Source organism: Copidosoma floridanum, unplaced genomic scaffold, assembly GCF_036245765.1.
Source record: "Copidosoma floridanum isolate Cflo_tuat_1 unplaced genomic scaffold, Cflo_Japanese_pri ptg000014l, whole genome shotgun sequence".
NCBI classification, from domain to species: Eukaryota; Metazoa; Arthropoda; class Insecta; order Hymenoptera; family Encyrtidae; genus Copidosoma; species Copidosoma floridanum.
Genome location: NW_028321891.1, coordinates 3287451 through 3303865, shown reverse-complemented (window position 1 = coordinate 3303865; position 16415 = coordinate 3287451). Strand labels below are relative to the sequence as shown.

The 16415-nt window shown below is 42.0% G+C and overlaps 3 protein-coding genes across 4 annotated transcripts; 1 reads left to right on the top strand and 2 right to left on the bottom strand.

The window, feature by feature from the left end:
- Nucleotides 1–1312: 1312 nt before the first annotated feature.
- Nucleotides 1313–2525, bottom strand: TwdlT (TweedleT). The gene is made up of 3 exons (XM_014351281.2): nucleotides 2454–2525; nucleotides 1625–2311; nucleotides 1313–1513 (listed from the first exon to the last, which is right to left on the bottom strand). Exons 1-3 carry the CDS (start codon nucleotides 2466–2468, stop codon nucleotides 1313–1315), a joined length of 903 nt encoding a protein of 300 aa, XP_014206767.2. The 5' UTR covers nucleotides 2469–2525.
- Nucleotides 2526–13847: 11322 nt separating this feature from the next.
- On the top strand, nucleotides 13848–14589 carry Lamtor4 (Late endosomal/lysosomal adaptor, MAPK and MTOR activator 4). 2 transcript variants are annotated; one of them, XM_014351285.2, is made up of 3 exons: nucleotides 13848–14011; nucleotides 14112–14183; nucleotides 14248–14589. In XM_014351285.2, exons 2-3 carry the CDS (start codon nucleotides 14112–14114, stop codon nucleotides 14491–14493), a joined length of 318 nt encoding a protein of 105 aa, XP_014206771.1. In that variant the 5' UTR covers nucleotides 13848–14011; the 3' UTR covers nucleotides 14494–14589. The 2 variants fall into 2 exon arrangements, with proteins under 2 accessions (XP_014206771.1, XP_014206772.1); XM_014351286.2 differs by having other exon boundaries at nucleotides 13848–14036.
- LOC106638215 (coiled-coil domain-containing protein 130 homolog) lies at nucleotides 14579–16239 on the bottom strand. Its single transcript, XM_014351287.2, has 5 exons — nucleotides 16075–16239; nucleotides 15556–15871; nucleotides 15206–15466; nucleotides 14990–15128; nucleotides 14579–14919 (listed from the first exon to the last, which is right to left on the bottom strand). Exons 2-5 carry the CDS (start codon nucleotides 15865–15867, stop codon nucleotides 14681–14683), a joined length of 951 nt encoding a protein of 316 aa, XP_014206773.2. The 5' UTR covers nucleotides 15868–15871; nucleotides 16075–16239; the 3' UTR covers nucleotides 14579–14680.
- Between the last annotated feature and the right edge of the window lie 176 nt (nucleotides 16240–16415).

Sequence of the window (16415 nt, the reverse complement as noted above, 5' to 3'; positions counted from 1 at the left end):
CTGCCGTGTGCTCTCTTGCACCTTTCCCCCCCCCTATCACTGCCTTTTTTTTTTTTTTTTTTCATGCGTCTTTTCATTTTCTCTCGAGTTCCGCGTACGGGTATATATAAATTTTATAAAATATGTAATGTACGATATAACATATTATAATATAATATATATAGAGGTACGCGCCGAATCGTCAAACAAGCCAAACGCTTTCCCGGTTTATTATCGTTATTATCATCGTCGCCGTAGCTCCCCGTGGTGTGTATATATGTTACGCAACGCAGGTTAAGTGATTTTTATTTTGCAAGTCCGTTTCTTTTTTCTTCCTCTCATTTTTGGCGCGCGTCGCATCCCGGAAGTCGAGCGAAAAAGGCTCCCGCGGCTGGAATATCGAGAGGACGTATAATAGAACCCCCCGTGTTTACAACGCCAAGGAGGAAGAGAGTTGGAGCATCAGGTGAAGTGTCATCGACTCGCTTTGGAAAAAAAAAAAAAAAAAGAGAGAGAGAGAGAAATCGCAAGAGCGCGAATACGTGTACAGGATACGGGCTCGAGGGAAGAGGCTCCTCTTTATTTCGATTTTCACCTCGTGATTTACGTTATTGCCGGGGATCAGTGAAAGTATCCTCCGTCGGCTCGAGTACCTCGTATACATTCGACTCCCAGAAGCTTCTCGAAAGGATTATTTCCCCCCTCCCTCCCTCTCGCGATCGAATAGCTCAAATGTTATTGATTCTCCTTTGTGCGACGTGATCATATATAGGACACAGTGTAGAGGAGGGTATAAGAGGTAACAAAAAAAAAAGCACCAGTAGTTTTAGTGTTTATGTAAAAAAATACATAAAAAAGCTTTATTTCGCCACCGTTTTCTTGCAAAAAGTAGGTATAAAAAAAAAAAAAAGATGATGATGATTTTCGGATCCAACGGGTGGATGGGCCCGCGGATCGGACCGATGCACGATCGGCCCGCGCTCGCTTAGCATTAATATAATACAGTCGCAGAAGGCCAGTAGCGGCTAATCGTCGCCCAACATATTGTGTCGTCTCGGCGCTCCTGGCTCTCCCGTGTTACTCGTCCTGTCGCTTATTCTTCTTCGCTCTCGCCTCCTTCCCTCATCCCCGGGGAGGAGCGGAGGAATCTTTGTGCTCTCGTCTCTGCTATTGTGGGGCTATGTTACAACTCGAGCTCGACGGCTCCCCCGATGGCCCCCACGCGCCTTTTGGCTGATGACGGCCTTCCGGAGAGCAGCTCGGGGGGGGGGGGTTGGTTGTTCGGTCGTTGATGTACCGTCGACGCGAACCGGGGTCTGGGAGGGTGAATTGACTAGTAGGGGCCGGAGCCGCCCGGGGGTCCGTAGTTCGAGCTCGGGCCACCGCCGGAGACACCACCGGCTCCTCCTCCGTGACCACCGCCGAGACCACCACCGCCGCCGAGGCCGCTGTCAACGCCACCGTCCAAGCCACCTCCCAGACCACCTCCGAGTCCACCTCCGAGTCCGTTGCTGCCGATGCCACCGCCTTCCTTCTGCAATCATTCGTTTGTCTCGATTAATACGCGATAAAGGGCCGCGCACTCCCAAATAACTGGGCGCGAGTCCAGCATCATATAGTCGGAGAAGACCTCTTGGACTCTTACCTGGGTCTTGTACTTGATGAAGTAGACCTCGGGCTTGCTGGGTTGGGTGGGGGCGACCGTGGGCAGGCTAAATTCGGGGGCCTCCTCGGGCTTCTTGACCAGCACGTAGATGAGGGTCTTCTGCTCGTCCTGGGCCGGCAGGGCCGGGATCACAGGGGCGGTCGGGGTCGGTGGAGCCGGTGCCTTGATGAAGATGATCTTGTAGTGCTTCTGGGCCGGGGCGGCAGGGGCAAAGTTGCGTATCGGCCGGTCCTCCTGGGGCTCGGGTGGTGGCACGTGCACGTAGATGTGCTTCTGGATGAGGGTGCCGCCTCCCGAGCCACCCCCGAAGCCGCCACCACCACCACCTCCGCTGCCACCCCCGAGTCCCGAGCCACCGCCGAACCCGCTGCCGCTGCTGAAGCCCCCGCTGCTGAAGCCACTACCACCGCCGCTGCTTCCACCCCCGAAGCCGGAGCCCCCGAAGCCACCGCCGCTGCTACCTCCTCCGAAGCTGGAGCCCCCGAAACCACCTCCGCTGCTGCCTCCACCGAAGCCGGAGCCTCCGAAGCCACCGCTACCTCCGCCAAAACCTCCTCCGCCTCCACCGCCACTCGGGGCCCCGTAGCTGCCGCTGGGCTGGTTGGGCTGTTGGTACGAGTAGCCTGCCTCCGGCCGGGCAAGCGCCACCGTGGCGAGCGCCAATATCTGCAACGAATCGATCGAATCGTTTGGAGATGTATGTATGTATATACATCATATACGTATATGTTTATACGTATAAAGTATACAGCCACGTGTAAAGACGTGAAAAAGTATTAACGATGATAATGTGTGTGCAGCAACTTACCAGGTATGCCCTCATGGTTGCTGCTGGTCCCTGATTTGAGGACTGATGCTCCGGTGTTGTCTTGGAGGCCCCTTTTATACACGATCGGCCGGCGAGCGCCGTTCGGCCCGCCACCACCACCACCATCGCCACCGCCGCCGCCACCGACGAGGAGGACGACGATGAGAGGCCATCACCTATGAGATGCGACGGCAAAGCCGCTATTGCAAATCTCCCGCTCTCTTCCCGGATTGGCTCGCGCGGCTGTCACCGCGCCGATGACGGGCGATGCCCCACGCTTGCGTGCACCCCTCGCGACACGCGCTTCAACGTGTCTCCGGGGTTTTGCTCCATCAGGGACGAGAGTTTAAAAATACTTCAACCTCACGATACGTACAGAGAGAGAGAGAGCTCTTTGAAAAATAACGTCGAATAAAAAACACAACAACCTGACGCTCGGTAAAAAAGCGAAACGAAAGTAGGTGTACCTACTCCACGTTGGATTGTACCGATAGATGTAAGGATGTGGGTACAAGAGTTTGGCATAAATTATACGACGGGTGTGCTTTTGCGGGCACAAGGAAAGCACTTTTTTTTTTTTTTTTTTGGCTCTGTACACTCTTATCCTCGATTACCCGCGGGCATCATCATCATCATCATCATCAGCTTCCTTTGCTCTCTTGCGAAATCATTGCCACCCAGGATGTATATACATACGTACAACGAGCTCGGGCGATAGTGGACGCGTCGAGGAAGCGCGAGAAAGGAAAAATACTCTCGGCTCCGCGTGACCCGGATATACTTTGGGCGAGCATTCGCTCCTTTTTCTTTTTTTTTTTCCTCTCTTCGGCATCGATAATCACGATGAGTGCGGTCTGATGCCGATGATAGCGCGAACCCGGGGTTTTCAAGGCCCTTGTAATCGCGTTAGTGGTTCAAGACGGACAGAAAGAAAAAGTCATTCTCATCCCTTTTTTTTTTTTTTTTTTTTTTTTTTTCGGAACAACAAAAACGTCCGATTGCATCGCTCACGCGCATCTTAATTATTACCAGGCTCGACTGCGCGTGACAAGCAGGATGAGTGGTAAAAATTGTATAACTTCATCTCGATGGAGTTCAACGTTTTCATTTGGACTTTGTCATGAAAATCATTACATTGTTTCTCTTTCTTTCTTTCTTTCCATTGCAGGAAGACGAAACCGGCAGTGTACGTGATGTTCTGCAAATGCAAGGACATATGTATACATATATAAATATATAAATACGAGCAAATTGTCATTTGGTGATTATGGTAACCGTGTACCTATATAATAATTCGAGAAAGCGAGAAAAAGAGACGAGGAAAAATGTGCGTGTGTACCTACCTGCAGTGCTCGATGAATAGAAAGTGTTTTTGTTACCGTCGTGTAAACTTTTCTTATTAATAAGTGCCATTACTCTTGCGGTCAATGAGAATCATTGTATCTCGTAACAAATAAATACACGTACGTCTCACTTTCAAACAAATCGCTTCAACAAATGATCCAGTATTCGTTCTAAACGCTTGTATATCAATCAAGTAAATTGCGAGGTAAATTCTCTAACGAGGTAAATACATCCTTCACCTTTTTTTTTTTTTTTTTTTTTTTACATCTCCCGTAATATGTAATCGGACAATTGTAAATAAGCTCTGACGAAATTTCTCAAAAGATTGATTAAATCCATACACGGGTGTAATTTGGTAAATTACATGTCTAGCTGACACATTAGGAAGAAAAAAAAATACATGGTACCAAAACGAGCGGAAAAGAGCGTCATTAATGAGAACAGTGGAGAATAGCGCTCGGCTGGACCATGGGCATCAGGTTGGCGCAAACTTTCACAATAGTATTTTTTTTTTTTTTTTTTTTTTTCTCGAATCGTACCGTCACTGGCAAACTTGAGGTTGTTTCGGAACGATTTTGTTTTCGTTGGTAGATCCCTTGTGCTCCTTCGTGCGCTCCCCGATTCAACGGACAGAGTGTACATCCTCGCGTTAATCTCATTAACACCATTCGTGACGTATACTTTCGGCCGAATCGCCGATTACTCAACACCATAGTATCGAAACCCGATGTGCTCGAAATTCGTACGAAATACATATCATCATTAATCCCGTGCCGATTTCGCGATGGCCGTTGACGTCGCAATCAAAGAGATGCTGTGTATATATATGCGGATTACACGGTTGCGGTGACGCTGCAAGTGTAAAAGCGAAAAATATTTCGTCTCACTTGGTGAAACAAAAGCCAGGCAGGGAGGGGAGGGGTGGAGCGTAAAAAAAAAAAAAAAAACAAATTTGCCGCGTAAGTGTATTACATTGGGCAATGCGAGTGTTTCATGTAAGATGCGCCGTTTGATGATCAGGAAGAAAAAAAAGTAAACGGCTGAAGAGCTCATTTCGCTAGAACGACGGATAAGAGGACAGAGTAATCGTGGTCCATACATTTCCCAAGCTTCCGACCGCAGATCTCGGGTGCTTTGAAAGGCGCAGATTCACCGCTCGAGATCATCTAAATTGGACTACGTATATACCACCTATACCTCTCGGACATTTAAGGGAGAGAAATATACCTATCAGGGAAAGTTGTGGTCTTTTCGGAAGCCCACGGCTCACTTTCCATCTCTGTCTGTTTTGCTTTGTTCGCCGAGGCGGTGTGTAAGAGCGAGATAGCCACCGTCACGGCTCGACGCCGTTGCGCAAGCAAAACTCTATTTTCAGTATGGGCTTTCGTTACGGCCAATAAAGAATCTCATCTCCTCCGGTCCGCGCCACTATACCTGTATATTATGTGTGCTCCCTCGTTTCGTTCCCTTTTGATTTTTTTTTTTTTTTTTTTTTTTTTTTGTTCTCCCCTCCCCCCGTGGCCAATTAATTGTCTTCTCCATTTATCCCCTTCGACCTTCTCCTCGGCGTGTTGTTATGCATGCTTAGGCACTCACGCGCGCACTTCGGCGCGTCTCTCTCACTCTCTACTCTCGTCCCGAAAAGTATTCCCAAAGTTTCTCCCGAAATTATCATGCGGAATTCCGCAAACGCGAGAAAGAGCGATCATCGTCATTATAATTTTCGAAATGACTTTGGAAGCTCGTACGGCTTTATTGATATATATATAAAGATACCCGTAACTTAGGTTGACACTGCTTTCGCAAAACGTTATAATCGTGCCCTCTCCTCGACTCATGAATGAGGAAAGCATAAATACCGATGATGATCATAAACAAGGAGCCCCAAAAAATAATAATAATTATAATAATATGATGGATACATCAATAAGGAGAAAATAATTGCGTTGCAAAATGTAAAATATTTATCGGCAAGGACGTATGGTTTTCGACCTCCCCGAAACGGATGTTTTCGTCAAATCTCACGAGATGAATCGAAATACATCATCGTATGGAACAACGAAATATCAACTCATCTTTCCACGTGGAGTTACACAGTCCCTTGCGCAACAGTTGAAAAAAAGGGAAAAAAACGACAAGGTAAATTGACTGACAGTTCTGTAAAAAAAAAATAAAAAATAATCCCCCCAAAGGTTCGGTCAAGATTATTTATCCTCACGGAAGCCAACAGAGGAGGATCATCTGAACAAAAGAAAAAGAAAGAATACATCCTTATGCAACCCAAATTTCGGAGAAACAATTTTGAACAACCACAAAGGTTTACGGTTGAATGGCTAAAATACACGTACAACGATAATTCCAACTTTCACACCACCTACTAAACGCCCTGTTCTATACATGTACGAATATTCTTGCCATCATCATCATTATTAATGAGGCTGTGGTAAAAGAAAAAAAAAAAAAAAAAGAACCAAGTATTATAGTACACCTAAAACTCCAGAGTCTTGCTCCTTTGAAGTCTACTGAATCCAGGGTGTTGCATCAAGGCGCCCGGGGGTTATTAAATGTCCAACAGGAGCAACAATTTCGACTCGTAAACGCACACGCGGGGCATCACGTATACCAAGAGTACTCGCGCGTACTTACATGCATGTAGTAGAATTATGAAATGTCTTAATTAAAAACACGCTCGAGAGAGAAAGGGAGTTGGGGGGCCTCTCACGTTTTGGGCTTTTGGTTCTAATGTTCTTCGAGTCATAAGCAACGCACGCACACCTGCTCTGCTCAAAAGTGCACTTGACTGTGCAAGTATATACATATACGTATGAAACACAAAAGCAACAGGTGGCGGGACGTCAAGTATACGCGCACAGGTGTATATATACTTATCGACAAATGTACCTTCGCCCGTGAGGATCCCTCGAGTGGGAAGATATGGTATTATGTTGTGTACAGGCATTAGCAAACAATGGGACGCGCGCGACGACGGGATGCCGAACAGACAGGTAAAAAGGGAACGCGAGCGGCTATTCCTACACGCGTAACACCGATTTCGTGTATATTTATCTATCTATATATATATATATTTTTTTTTACAACAAAAACGGTTCCACGCACTCTCACGTACTCATGTGTACTTACGTGCGTTAGATATTTAATCGGATATGGCCATTAGCTTTCAAACAACGATTTGGGCAACACAATCCGAGTGAGAAACACAAGCATGAAGTCTCTTGTTAATGAAAAATACGCTCCGTCAATTATTATGTCACGCGTATATAGGTTTACATGACGAAACGAGAGCAACAGCAGCAGCGTGTGTGATCCAACTCACGCGGCGTTAGTCCTCGCAGGTACGAGGTCGAGGAGGTAAAGAAAAATAAAATCGAGAAATCGTAAAAGACAAAAATACAAATAAACTCGAGATTTACTTGAAGTAGGCACGTATATAATATGTACGGCTGACGAAGCTTTTCGAAAAGTAAAAGGAAAGTGAGAGTGGGTGGAACCCCATTCCTTCTAGCGTATGGCAAGCATCGCGGCAGATATTTGGAGGGCCATTTCCTTGGATCCGACAATCACTATGGGTGGCAGAAGGGAGTGTATAATATATAAGGACTTTATCAGGAAGTCGAGCCAAGGAGCGCGACGTCCACCAAATATGAAAAAAGGTTTTCGTACGTATATGCAATTTTTGTGTGTTTTATACGATACAACATAGCAACACCGGACGGAAAGACGAAAAGATAAGTATAATATCCTCAATATCCTCGTGGTAGACGGGAGTAAGAGAAGCTCGTGAAAAAGGAAAGGTAAACCCGCATCGAAAGGGAATCTGGCGAGAAGGATGAGTCTCTCTCTCTCTCTCGGACGCATATATGTGTGCGCTTATACGTGCACATGTATGCACGTATACGATATGCTTTCTCTAAGAGAGGTGAAAATTCCTTTCGCACATGATGGGTATAATAATATTATATATGTATATGCATATAATACGTACTTTCTTGCGATGGAGCGTGTCTCTTCAATTCCGATGACTCGATTGTTGACTCGCTTGTATTATTTATTATATTAAATATACCTATATGTTTTACATTAAATTCATTTCACATGGGTATGCCTGAATATTTTGAGCTTACGTACGCCTAGTATAGGTCACGCTGTAATGCACCAAGTGCGGGACACTCATAATACGCATACGCATAATACACGTTTGTAATTTTGCACATTTTCGTAATTCCCCACTTACGTGAATATACGCCTTCGTCGTAATTTATACGGCCCTCTTGGATTAGATGGTTTTCTTAATACCCGCGTGCACGAATTCCCTCGCGTAAATAAATATACATGCCCAAGAGAGTACATGATGATGAATTCGTTGAAAAGTTTATTTTATACATAATACCTTGTACTCTCAAGTTTAATGGGTGTGACGAAGAAAGTTATAGTATCCGTTGCATTGCACAATCAATATCCTCTCTCATCGCTCTCTTTTGGTGTATAGTCTTTCTCCTGTTGCACGACGGTGGCTCGAAAGACTTTTTACACGCAGATGTATATATATATATATAGCTACGCGCGTCAAACGGTAGTTTCAATATTCTTTTTCATCATCCAGAAACTAGAACTAAGTATACTTACATTGTATATTCTTCTTCGCAACGCTTAACCAACTTTCGAGTTACGTGTATTATAATATTTTGAATGGGCACATGCGTATATACACGTAAGCACGAGTGCGCGCGTGCCTCGCCGCACTTGTACATCAAAGCTAAAGAGTCAAATAATGGCATGGGGTACACGATATATCTACGCGTAGTTCATATCATTTTAGAGTTTTTGCCATTACAGTCATTCGTAATATAGGAAAGAGAGTGAAAATGGAAAAAAAAAACGAGAGAGAGAGAGACGAAGAACGAGCGTAATGTATGTATATTATTTACTCGCGGGGATGGTGAAAATGTTTATTTTCTATAACGTATTGTGCGGCGGGACGCGTTATATAAGCCAAGAAGGAGTAAAGTGGAAAAAAAGCGCATACTATATAATATCCCGTCGCGAGGCGAGAATAAATCGGAGAAAGAAAATGAAAATACGAATAAATGAGTGCACGAATGTAAAAAAAAAAGTGAGAGAGAGAGGAGGAAAGGAGTGTAAGTAACGAAAAGAGAGGTGAACTTCCTCGCGCTGCCATTGACCCTAGCGCGGACTTTCGCCGGTACGTGTTGTACATATATATATATACATGTATTTGTGTGTATGTACATGTACCGGTTGAGCGAGATCGTGGCGCGGCCCCGCTACCGATCACCGCAGCTCTACATATTACACCCCTTTTTCTTTTTTATCTTTGAAAGCTCACACATGTAGATCTTCGATTGTATGCTCACCGCGTTACTTCTCGGTCTCGTCAAACACCGCCAAGGACTCGTCCGACGTTTGACAAGTGGACCGCGACTCCTCGCTATTAGATTCGGCGTTAATGGCCCATAAGCAACGAAAACGACAGGAAGGTTACCATCGTTGTAATTATAAACACAGGTGTTTGTGTGTGTGTGTGTACAAACGCAATGCCCGAAGCTAAAACGCGTTGTAAGTAAAATACACGTGTGGGTACGTATGGATGTACACTTGTTCGCTTCCTTGGCAGTGGCACATATCATACAGAGCCTCCTGCAGCTTCCCTGATGTCAGCCGACACCTTTCACCGACCGCCGAAACCGAAACTTGTTTCACGACTCTTCGCGGTACCTACATATATATATGTATGTGTGTACTCATACTGTACACGAGGGGGTGGCGAATTTCGACGAGAGGAGGCAGCTTTGCCCCCATTGTCCGCCGATGTGCCATAAGTGTATACACCATATAAATCTATACTAATAGAAAAGAAAAGAAAAAAAAAAAAAAAAAAAATAGTGTTGCGATCGATCGCGCGTGAGTTTCGAAATTTGGCAAAGCATCATCGTCATCATCATCGGTCGATCTCGCGAGCGCGCGCGTGTTTATACATATACATCTGGGTCAGCGGGAAAACGGGTCGAGCAGCTGCTCGCACGTATATACGCGCGCACACGCGAGATCGCCGGTATACCTACATGTATATATATATATATATATATATATATATATATATGTGTGTGTACACAAAATACGGTGGTTACTTCATTGGCAAAAAGTACAACGCTTCTCGATTTCACGGTCCGATGGCCAATTCATTTGAGCCGAAAGAATGCGAAAGTCCCTGATGGGTATTCGAGTATCCTCTTTCTCTCCCTCTTTTTTTGGTTGCTCGATCGGACGTGTCTTTTAATCTTTTTTTTTTCTTTTTTTTTTTTTTTTTTTGGTACGCGCGCGTGTGATGCGTGCGTTTTCGGAAATAAGCCACCGCGTTGTACGTAAGTTAATCCTGTGCGTACAATATATATAGGTCCATACGTGTACTCGTTGAGACGGTCACCTGTATAAAATAAAGACAATTCCTACGTAAAGGACGCTGTATTTTATTTTATTTTATTTTATGTAAATATGTTTAAAAAAAACAACCATCAATGTTTACGAATTGAAATATTTATGAAAATGAGGTAACCAGCCCGAGGACGAATGGCTAATTAATTAATGCGATAACGCCACGAGTTTTGGCCTGTGGTCTCTCTTTTGATTTACGTGTCACGCCAAACGAGGTGATTATCATGCACGTATATATACATAACTAAACGGCCCGTAAAATTGTAGGTATATGTACTTTCATTGTAACATTGTTGACGATTTTTTCGCACCTATTTATACCTAAAATTCGGAGAAAGCCACATAGCTGTGGCAAATTGTTTTTAGATGGATTTTTTTTACATTTCGTTACTAAGTAGTGCCTTGCTGATGATTAATTACGAGGCATCGAGAGCAGTATCAATATTTGATTTTTTAATTTTACGTAAACTCGGTGTTTTAAGTTGACTATTTGCTATATTAAGTCATCCGCTTGTGTATGTATAAATGCACAAGCGGGGAAAAACGACACGTAACCAAAGTGCCTGTCATTGGCCGTAAAATCTTTCACGATAAGCAAGAATTATTTCACGAGCAAAAAATCTAGCCTCATTACCGAAAAAAAAAAAAAAAAAAAAAAAGTGTAGGGTAAAATTTCGAAAGTGAAAACAATTTGTTAATGATTTGTTACTTAGTTTTTTACTATAGCAGCAAAAAATAAAGATCGACGAGCCGATGGAAAAAATAATTTTTAATTTTCCTCCCCGTATAATTTTAGCGTTTTCGTGCTTCAGTGGAAACCATCGTCCGTATAATGTACAATTTTTATAGCATCGTTGCACGTAGGTATACATACGCGCAGGCATTTATACCATGCGATATATATTGCGCAAGCTCGTTTTCGATTGAATTATTTTTTCGGAATGCGGAAAATGGTATACCCTTAATTTATGAATAAATAATAATCACGGCAGCCAGACGCCAAACAATTTTCAAGAAAAAAAAAAAAAAAAAAGAAAAAGACAACTGCAACGAAGCAACGCACTCGTAATTTACACGTTGCGCGTTTAACTATTGCGAAATCGCGCAAGTATATATACGGACAAAGAATCGTTTATTCGAGTCGATTGAATTGTTACAACGCAACGCACCAACGTCTTCATTTACGCGACGCTTCAAAACTTATCCAGGAAAATCGTAAATCATATATATATATTATAACATCCCTTCACGTTTGTTTAATATTACATAAGCAAATTTATGTATGTATAAAATGATACAAATAGGCAAATAAAGTGGATCTGGAGCCTAGAATTATTTTAGTATACATAAACTTTCACTGGCCGACTAGCGCCCGAGCGCTGGAGGAAGAAAAAAAAAAAAAGTGGTAAAAATCATTCCCTGGCAGGGCTTTTTACTTGGAAATTTCATCGAGGAAGCTTGCTTCGATCCGCGTAAAAGCTCGCCTCGGTCACCTCGGCATCAACTGACCGAGAGAGGGGGGCAGGAAGAGAGGTGATCTGCGCTCCTTGCAAAAGTCCAGAGTAATATATGTAACAACTAACAGGTATATTATATATATATACTATCAATACAAGCATAGCGGCGCTGTGCAAAATGCGCGGTCGGCGGGTCGCTCTTGCCGATGCCCGAAGAATCATCGGCGCACTTACGTAAGATGCGTTCATCGAGAAAGCTAATTTTTTTTTTTTTTTTTGCATCCCCCCCCATCTCTCTTTTCTCCTTTCTCTCTCCGCGGCCCCCTCTGTGTCCGTCATTGATCGGTCCGATACATGCGCGTGTATGGGTATTTATTTGCCTTCTAATACGTTGTCGGTACAATATCAGGTATATTATACACGCATATATAAGTATTTCGACAAAGAGGAAATGAAAATGCGATATAACCGCCGTAAGACAGGAATTTCAGCTCCGGGTCCGAACAACGACTCGATCCCCGTATACCGATCGTATATAACATACTTACCGATATACATCTCTAATCGTTACGTGCGCCCATCAGTATGGACGTGTATGATATGCTCGTTCGATAAATTAAAAGATCTCGTCAAGCTGAATTACGATCGCGCGGAATAAAAAAGACTTGGCTAAAGAAAAAGGCCCACCGTACGTTCGACAAACATACGTATGTATATATATACCACCACGTCTTATGTGATCGCCGGTCGAGGGGGCAATGCAATTATCATTAGCTCAGTTTAGAGTCTCGATTCTCGATCACTTCTTGCGCGCTCACGAGAGATACATATAATATATTATACAGGGATGTGTATACTTTACTCGCTATATACATATGGCTGCAAGAGAGTTCCTGATGCTAATAAAATGTGAAAGTGTATACACTTACGTACATATGCACACGCGGTCATCTCTCTCTGGTCATCCTTGTTATGCGTGCGTGTGGATATGCACCTATTACATCGTTGAACTCCCGTGTCACATAAATATGTGCATAGACGGTTTCAAGCGCGACATGTTTTTTAACAGGTATATTTGCGCCTGTACATTGTTTCTCATTTGCAGTGAAATGTATCAACAAACTCTGCAGATTTTCTGAAAATTATTTTCCAAACTATGCGAGCGCTGTAAAAAAAAATCCACGCATTAATCGAGCGAACATTTTCTTACGGTCAGGAAGTGCTGTTAGTTGTTGGCTGCCTCATCCTGGGATAAACCATGTAGTAATGATAACACAGCCCATAAGACTGAAAAGTAAAAATATGAGGAGAGTAATATAGGAAAATAAATGTTGTGGAAATAGAAGGTGCATCGGAGAGAAAAGCCGAGGGTTCGCGCGTGCAGACAAACTGCACACACGCGGGATCGTGGGAAGAAGAGAGTCATCCGGACGCAACTGCAGCAGAGAGCGCTATGCGGGTATAGGTGAGGTAGGTATACACGGTGAAAGTTCAGCTCTTGTGCCAAAGTCTCCTTGTGACTTGATAGGTAATACCTATGGGTGCCGGCTGAGAAAACTCCATGCACGTATTATATACAATACAGAAGTCGATAGCATCTTCCTGGAAGCCGTACGGCCTTTACGTGTTTGCGGAAACACGGAATTATGGTATTTTCTTGGGCACACACAAATAATATAGGTATGGGTGTACTTAACTTCGTCCGCTCTCCGAACTCGATCAACTGAACCAAAAGTATATAATTATACTTTCCACGCGTAACACATTAATTTTTTGAGCCTAATATGAGTAGGTAATAATACTCATATCCATCCCAACGATTTAGCGGCCTTTAAACATCGTATTATAGAATATCAAACTAAATGACTGACAATTTTGAAATTTTTTTTCGAGATCTCACTAAAAAAGTAGTTTTTAAACATTGTAACTGGCCGTAATTACGCGCGCCGAGTGTTGTCATACATTTACTGCAGTAGGTACGGAAGAGATCTCTATTTCTTATTATATAGATGTTATTCACCGACTGTTGGTTTATCTAATTTGGGGATTTCTGACTTCGTGACGGTTGACAATAATTTTAATCGAAAAAGGATCTCTCATTGCATTCAGGGGGGTGTTTACATATTTAGTAGTTGGGTGACAGTGAAGATATAATATTTTGTTATTCCGATTTAACAGCTATTGTCGCAGCTGCATCACTGTAAATTAGACAACGATTGAACAGTTAGCTCACGCGAGTGACAGCGGCGTATAAAAATAAAATAAAAGGAAATCAAGTCTGTTACCGTGAGTGCAGTCATCGAGGAAAAAAGTTACTTGTGTATCTTATTACTTTTTCCTAATGTTATAAATAAATTACAATAATGATATTGTTCTCTTAAAAAAGATGGTCTCAATCGAAAGAGTTTCCGAACAAACTGGATATCTGATGCTCACTGTGGATGGAGCAGTTCTGACAGTAAGTACAATCACTTAGTCACCATCTTTTATTTACTTTGCACTTATAACTTTATTTTTTCCAGTCTAGCGGCGAACTGGAAAATGATGAGAGAATCGCCAATATCGTGACCAATTTGATCACTCTGACGGACAAACTGGATCCCAAAGCTTTTTCATCCCATGAAGGTTTTGACAACATATCAATCGTTTACGATGATCACTGTTATATTATTTGTTTGTCAAACAAAAAAGTTCACGTTGTCAAGAAAAATTTAATCAAAGACGACTCAATCATGTCCACCTCAAATGAGCAGTTGATCGACATATAATTGTTCGTTTTGGATTACTGGAATTATTTTATGACTGTTGTGATATATATCTTTAAATTTTGCAAATTTAATGCAGTATAGTGTATTTTTTTATACATCTTTATTATAGTCTATATAAAATTTTTTCAACAATCTTATTGTGTTATTTATTTACATATTTACAATACTGTGAAATCAATTGTAAGTGCTAAGAATCACTTTCTGAACTTGTATTATCATAATGCACGAGCGATGTTATACTAATGGACTTGCTACTACTGCAACTGGAAGTACTGGGAGTACTAGGACTAGATAGTGCTGGTACAGAGGGCAATAAAATTTTTTTACTTTTGCATTTATCTCCTAAACTGAAACGGCTTTTTGACTTTTTTTTCGACTGTGCAATAGAAACCAGCCGCTTTAGAGGCAAAGCTTTGTTTTTCGCATCTGCAACATAACAATGTTAAATTTTGTTTTTTTGTAAACATTTAGTAAGTAAATTTTACAACACCCATACTTTTCATTTTGTGCTGAGATAATAATTTTGCTAATCTTATGTCATCTTCATGTTCATCAACTAAATCAATATTGATTCCTGTTTTATTCAAAAATTCTTGATTCATAGCTGATTTATTTTGTATTTCTTTTTTCTTATCCTGCAAGCATGAAGATGTAAGGGATATTAATAAAACTATAAATTGTTGAAAGATTAAGGCAAATAGTATTACATTACCCTAAACAAAGATCTAAGCGTGCAATTCGAAGTATAATCATCTTTCCATAAAGTTTCATTCACAGCAATAGCGCTTTCAAGTGCATTTACTCTAGTTTTGGCAACTTTTTTATCCTCCAGTGAATGTTCTAATTTATACATGGCATCATCATACAATCTCCGAGAAACTTCTTTTGTCTCTGGAACTACTTGCTCATTTTCTGTGGGATCCCATCTATTTTCTTGTCTTCTGGCTCCACTAATAACCAAGTAGTCCAAGTTCTGAAAAACAGTAAAGAGAACATGGAATTTCTATGTGTTGAAAGGTTTTCAACATATGGAAAAATAAGGGCTAGAAGAGAAAAACATACCCCTGGATCAGTTTTTATTTCAAAGTGATTATCGCACAAATGGCATTTCATACGAAATTGATAAACAGGAGTACTATAGTACATTCCAACTTTCTTTTTTTCTGCATTGTATCGGACTCCCATTCCAATATGATTTCCACATCCATCACACCAAATGTTGAATGGCATTTCAAATCGTATAATTAAAATACCCAAATGAAGCTTGCGGGCTCGTTCCCGCAGAGCATGAGTACCTTGGAATTTGTTTATTCCTCCGAATTTAGGATCGTAATCCGGAGGATAGTAAAGGTTTTGTCCTTTGCGTTCACCCATTTTTCTGCAATGTAAGAAACATTCTCACATATATACTTTTGCACAAAATAAAAATAGCCCTAATTATGGTGTTGGATAAAAGTAAAAATGTTTTAAACATACTCTTAGAAATCGTAACGAGTTAAAATTACAAGTATTTACAAAATTACATGAGGAAAAGGTTATGTTTTTAATGACAATAATATCACACAAATAATTAATACTCACCTCTTCTAAATCAAACGAATTTTACAATTAACAGTATCAAAGCAAAGAGTCCAGATGAAATTCGGAATGTAGTATTATTTTTTTATTTCTTAAATAATGCAGTCTTTATTTTTCCCTTGTGACTATTCCACTTTTTACCCTACACATATATCCCGACTCCTGACATTCCTGACCAGTGGGTGACTACTGATAGTGACAGTACTGACGTACTAACTATACTGTGGCAACTGTGCCGACGTGACCAGCGAAAACTGTCAAGTAGGTACCTACTTAACTCCATTCATGATGTAGTAAAAATACTCCAATGAGCCGTATTTAATTTTCGTTTTCTAGTTTTACTG

Bases quoted from the DNA above. Each gene is read 5' to 3' on its own strand.
- Lamtor4 (XM_014351285.2), top strand. From the start codon at position 14,112: ATGGTCTCAATCGAAAGAGTTTCCGAACAAACTGGATATCTGATGCTC. The intron at 14,184-14,247 runs GTAAGTACAATC...TATTTTTTCCAG, and splicing joins TGGATGGAGCAGTTCTGACA to TCTAGCGGCGAACTGGAAAA.
- LOC106638215 (XM_014351287.2), bottom strand. From the start codon at position 15,867: ATGGGTGAACGCAAAGGACAAAACCTTTACTATCCTCCGGATTACGAT. The intron at 15,129-15,205 runs GTAATGTAATAC...TCATGCTTGCAG, and splicing joins CGCTTAGATCTTTGTTTAGG to GATAAGAAAAAAGAAATACA. The intron at 14,920-14,989 runs GTATGGGTGTTG...GTTATGTTGCAG, and splicing joins ATCTCAGCACAAAATGAAAA to ATGCGAAAAACAAAGCTTTG.
- TwdlT (XM_014351281.2), bottom strand. The intron at 1,514-1,624 runs GTAAGAGTCCAA...GAATGATTGCAG, and splicing joins TCATCAAGTACAAGACCCAG to AAGGAAGGCGGTGGCATCGG.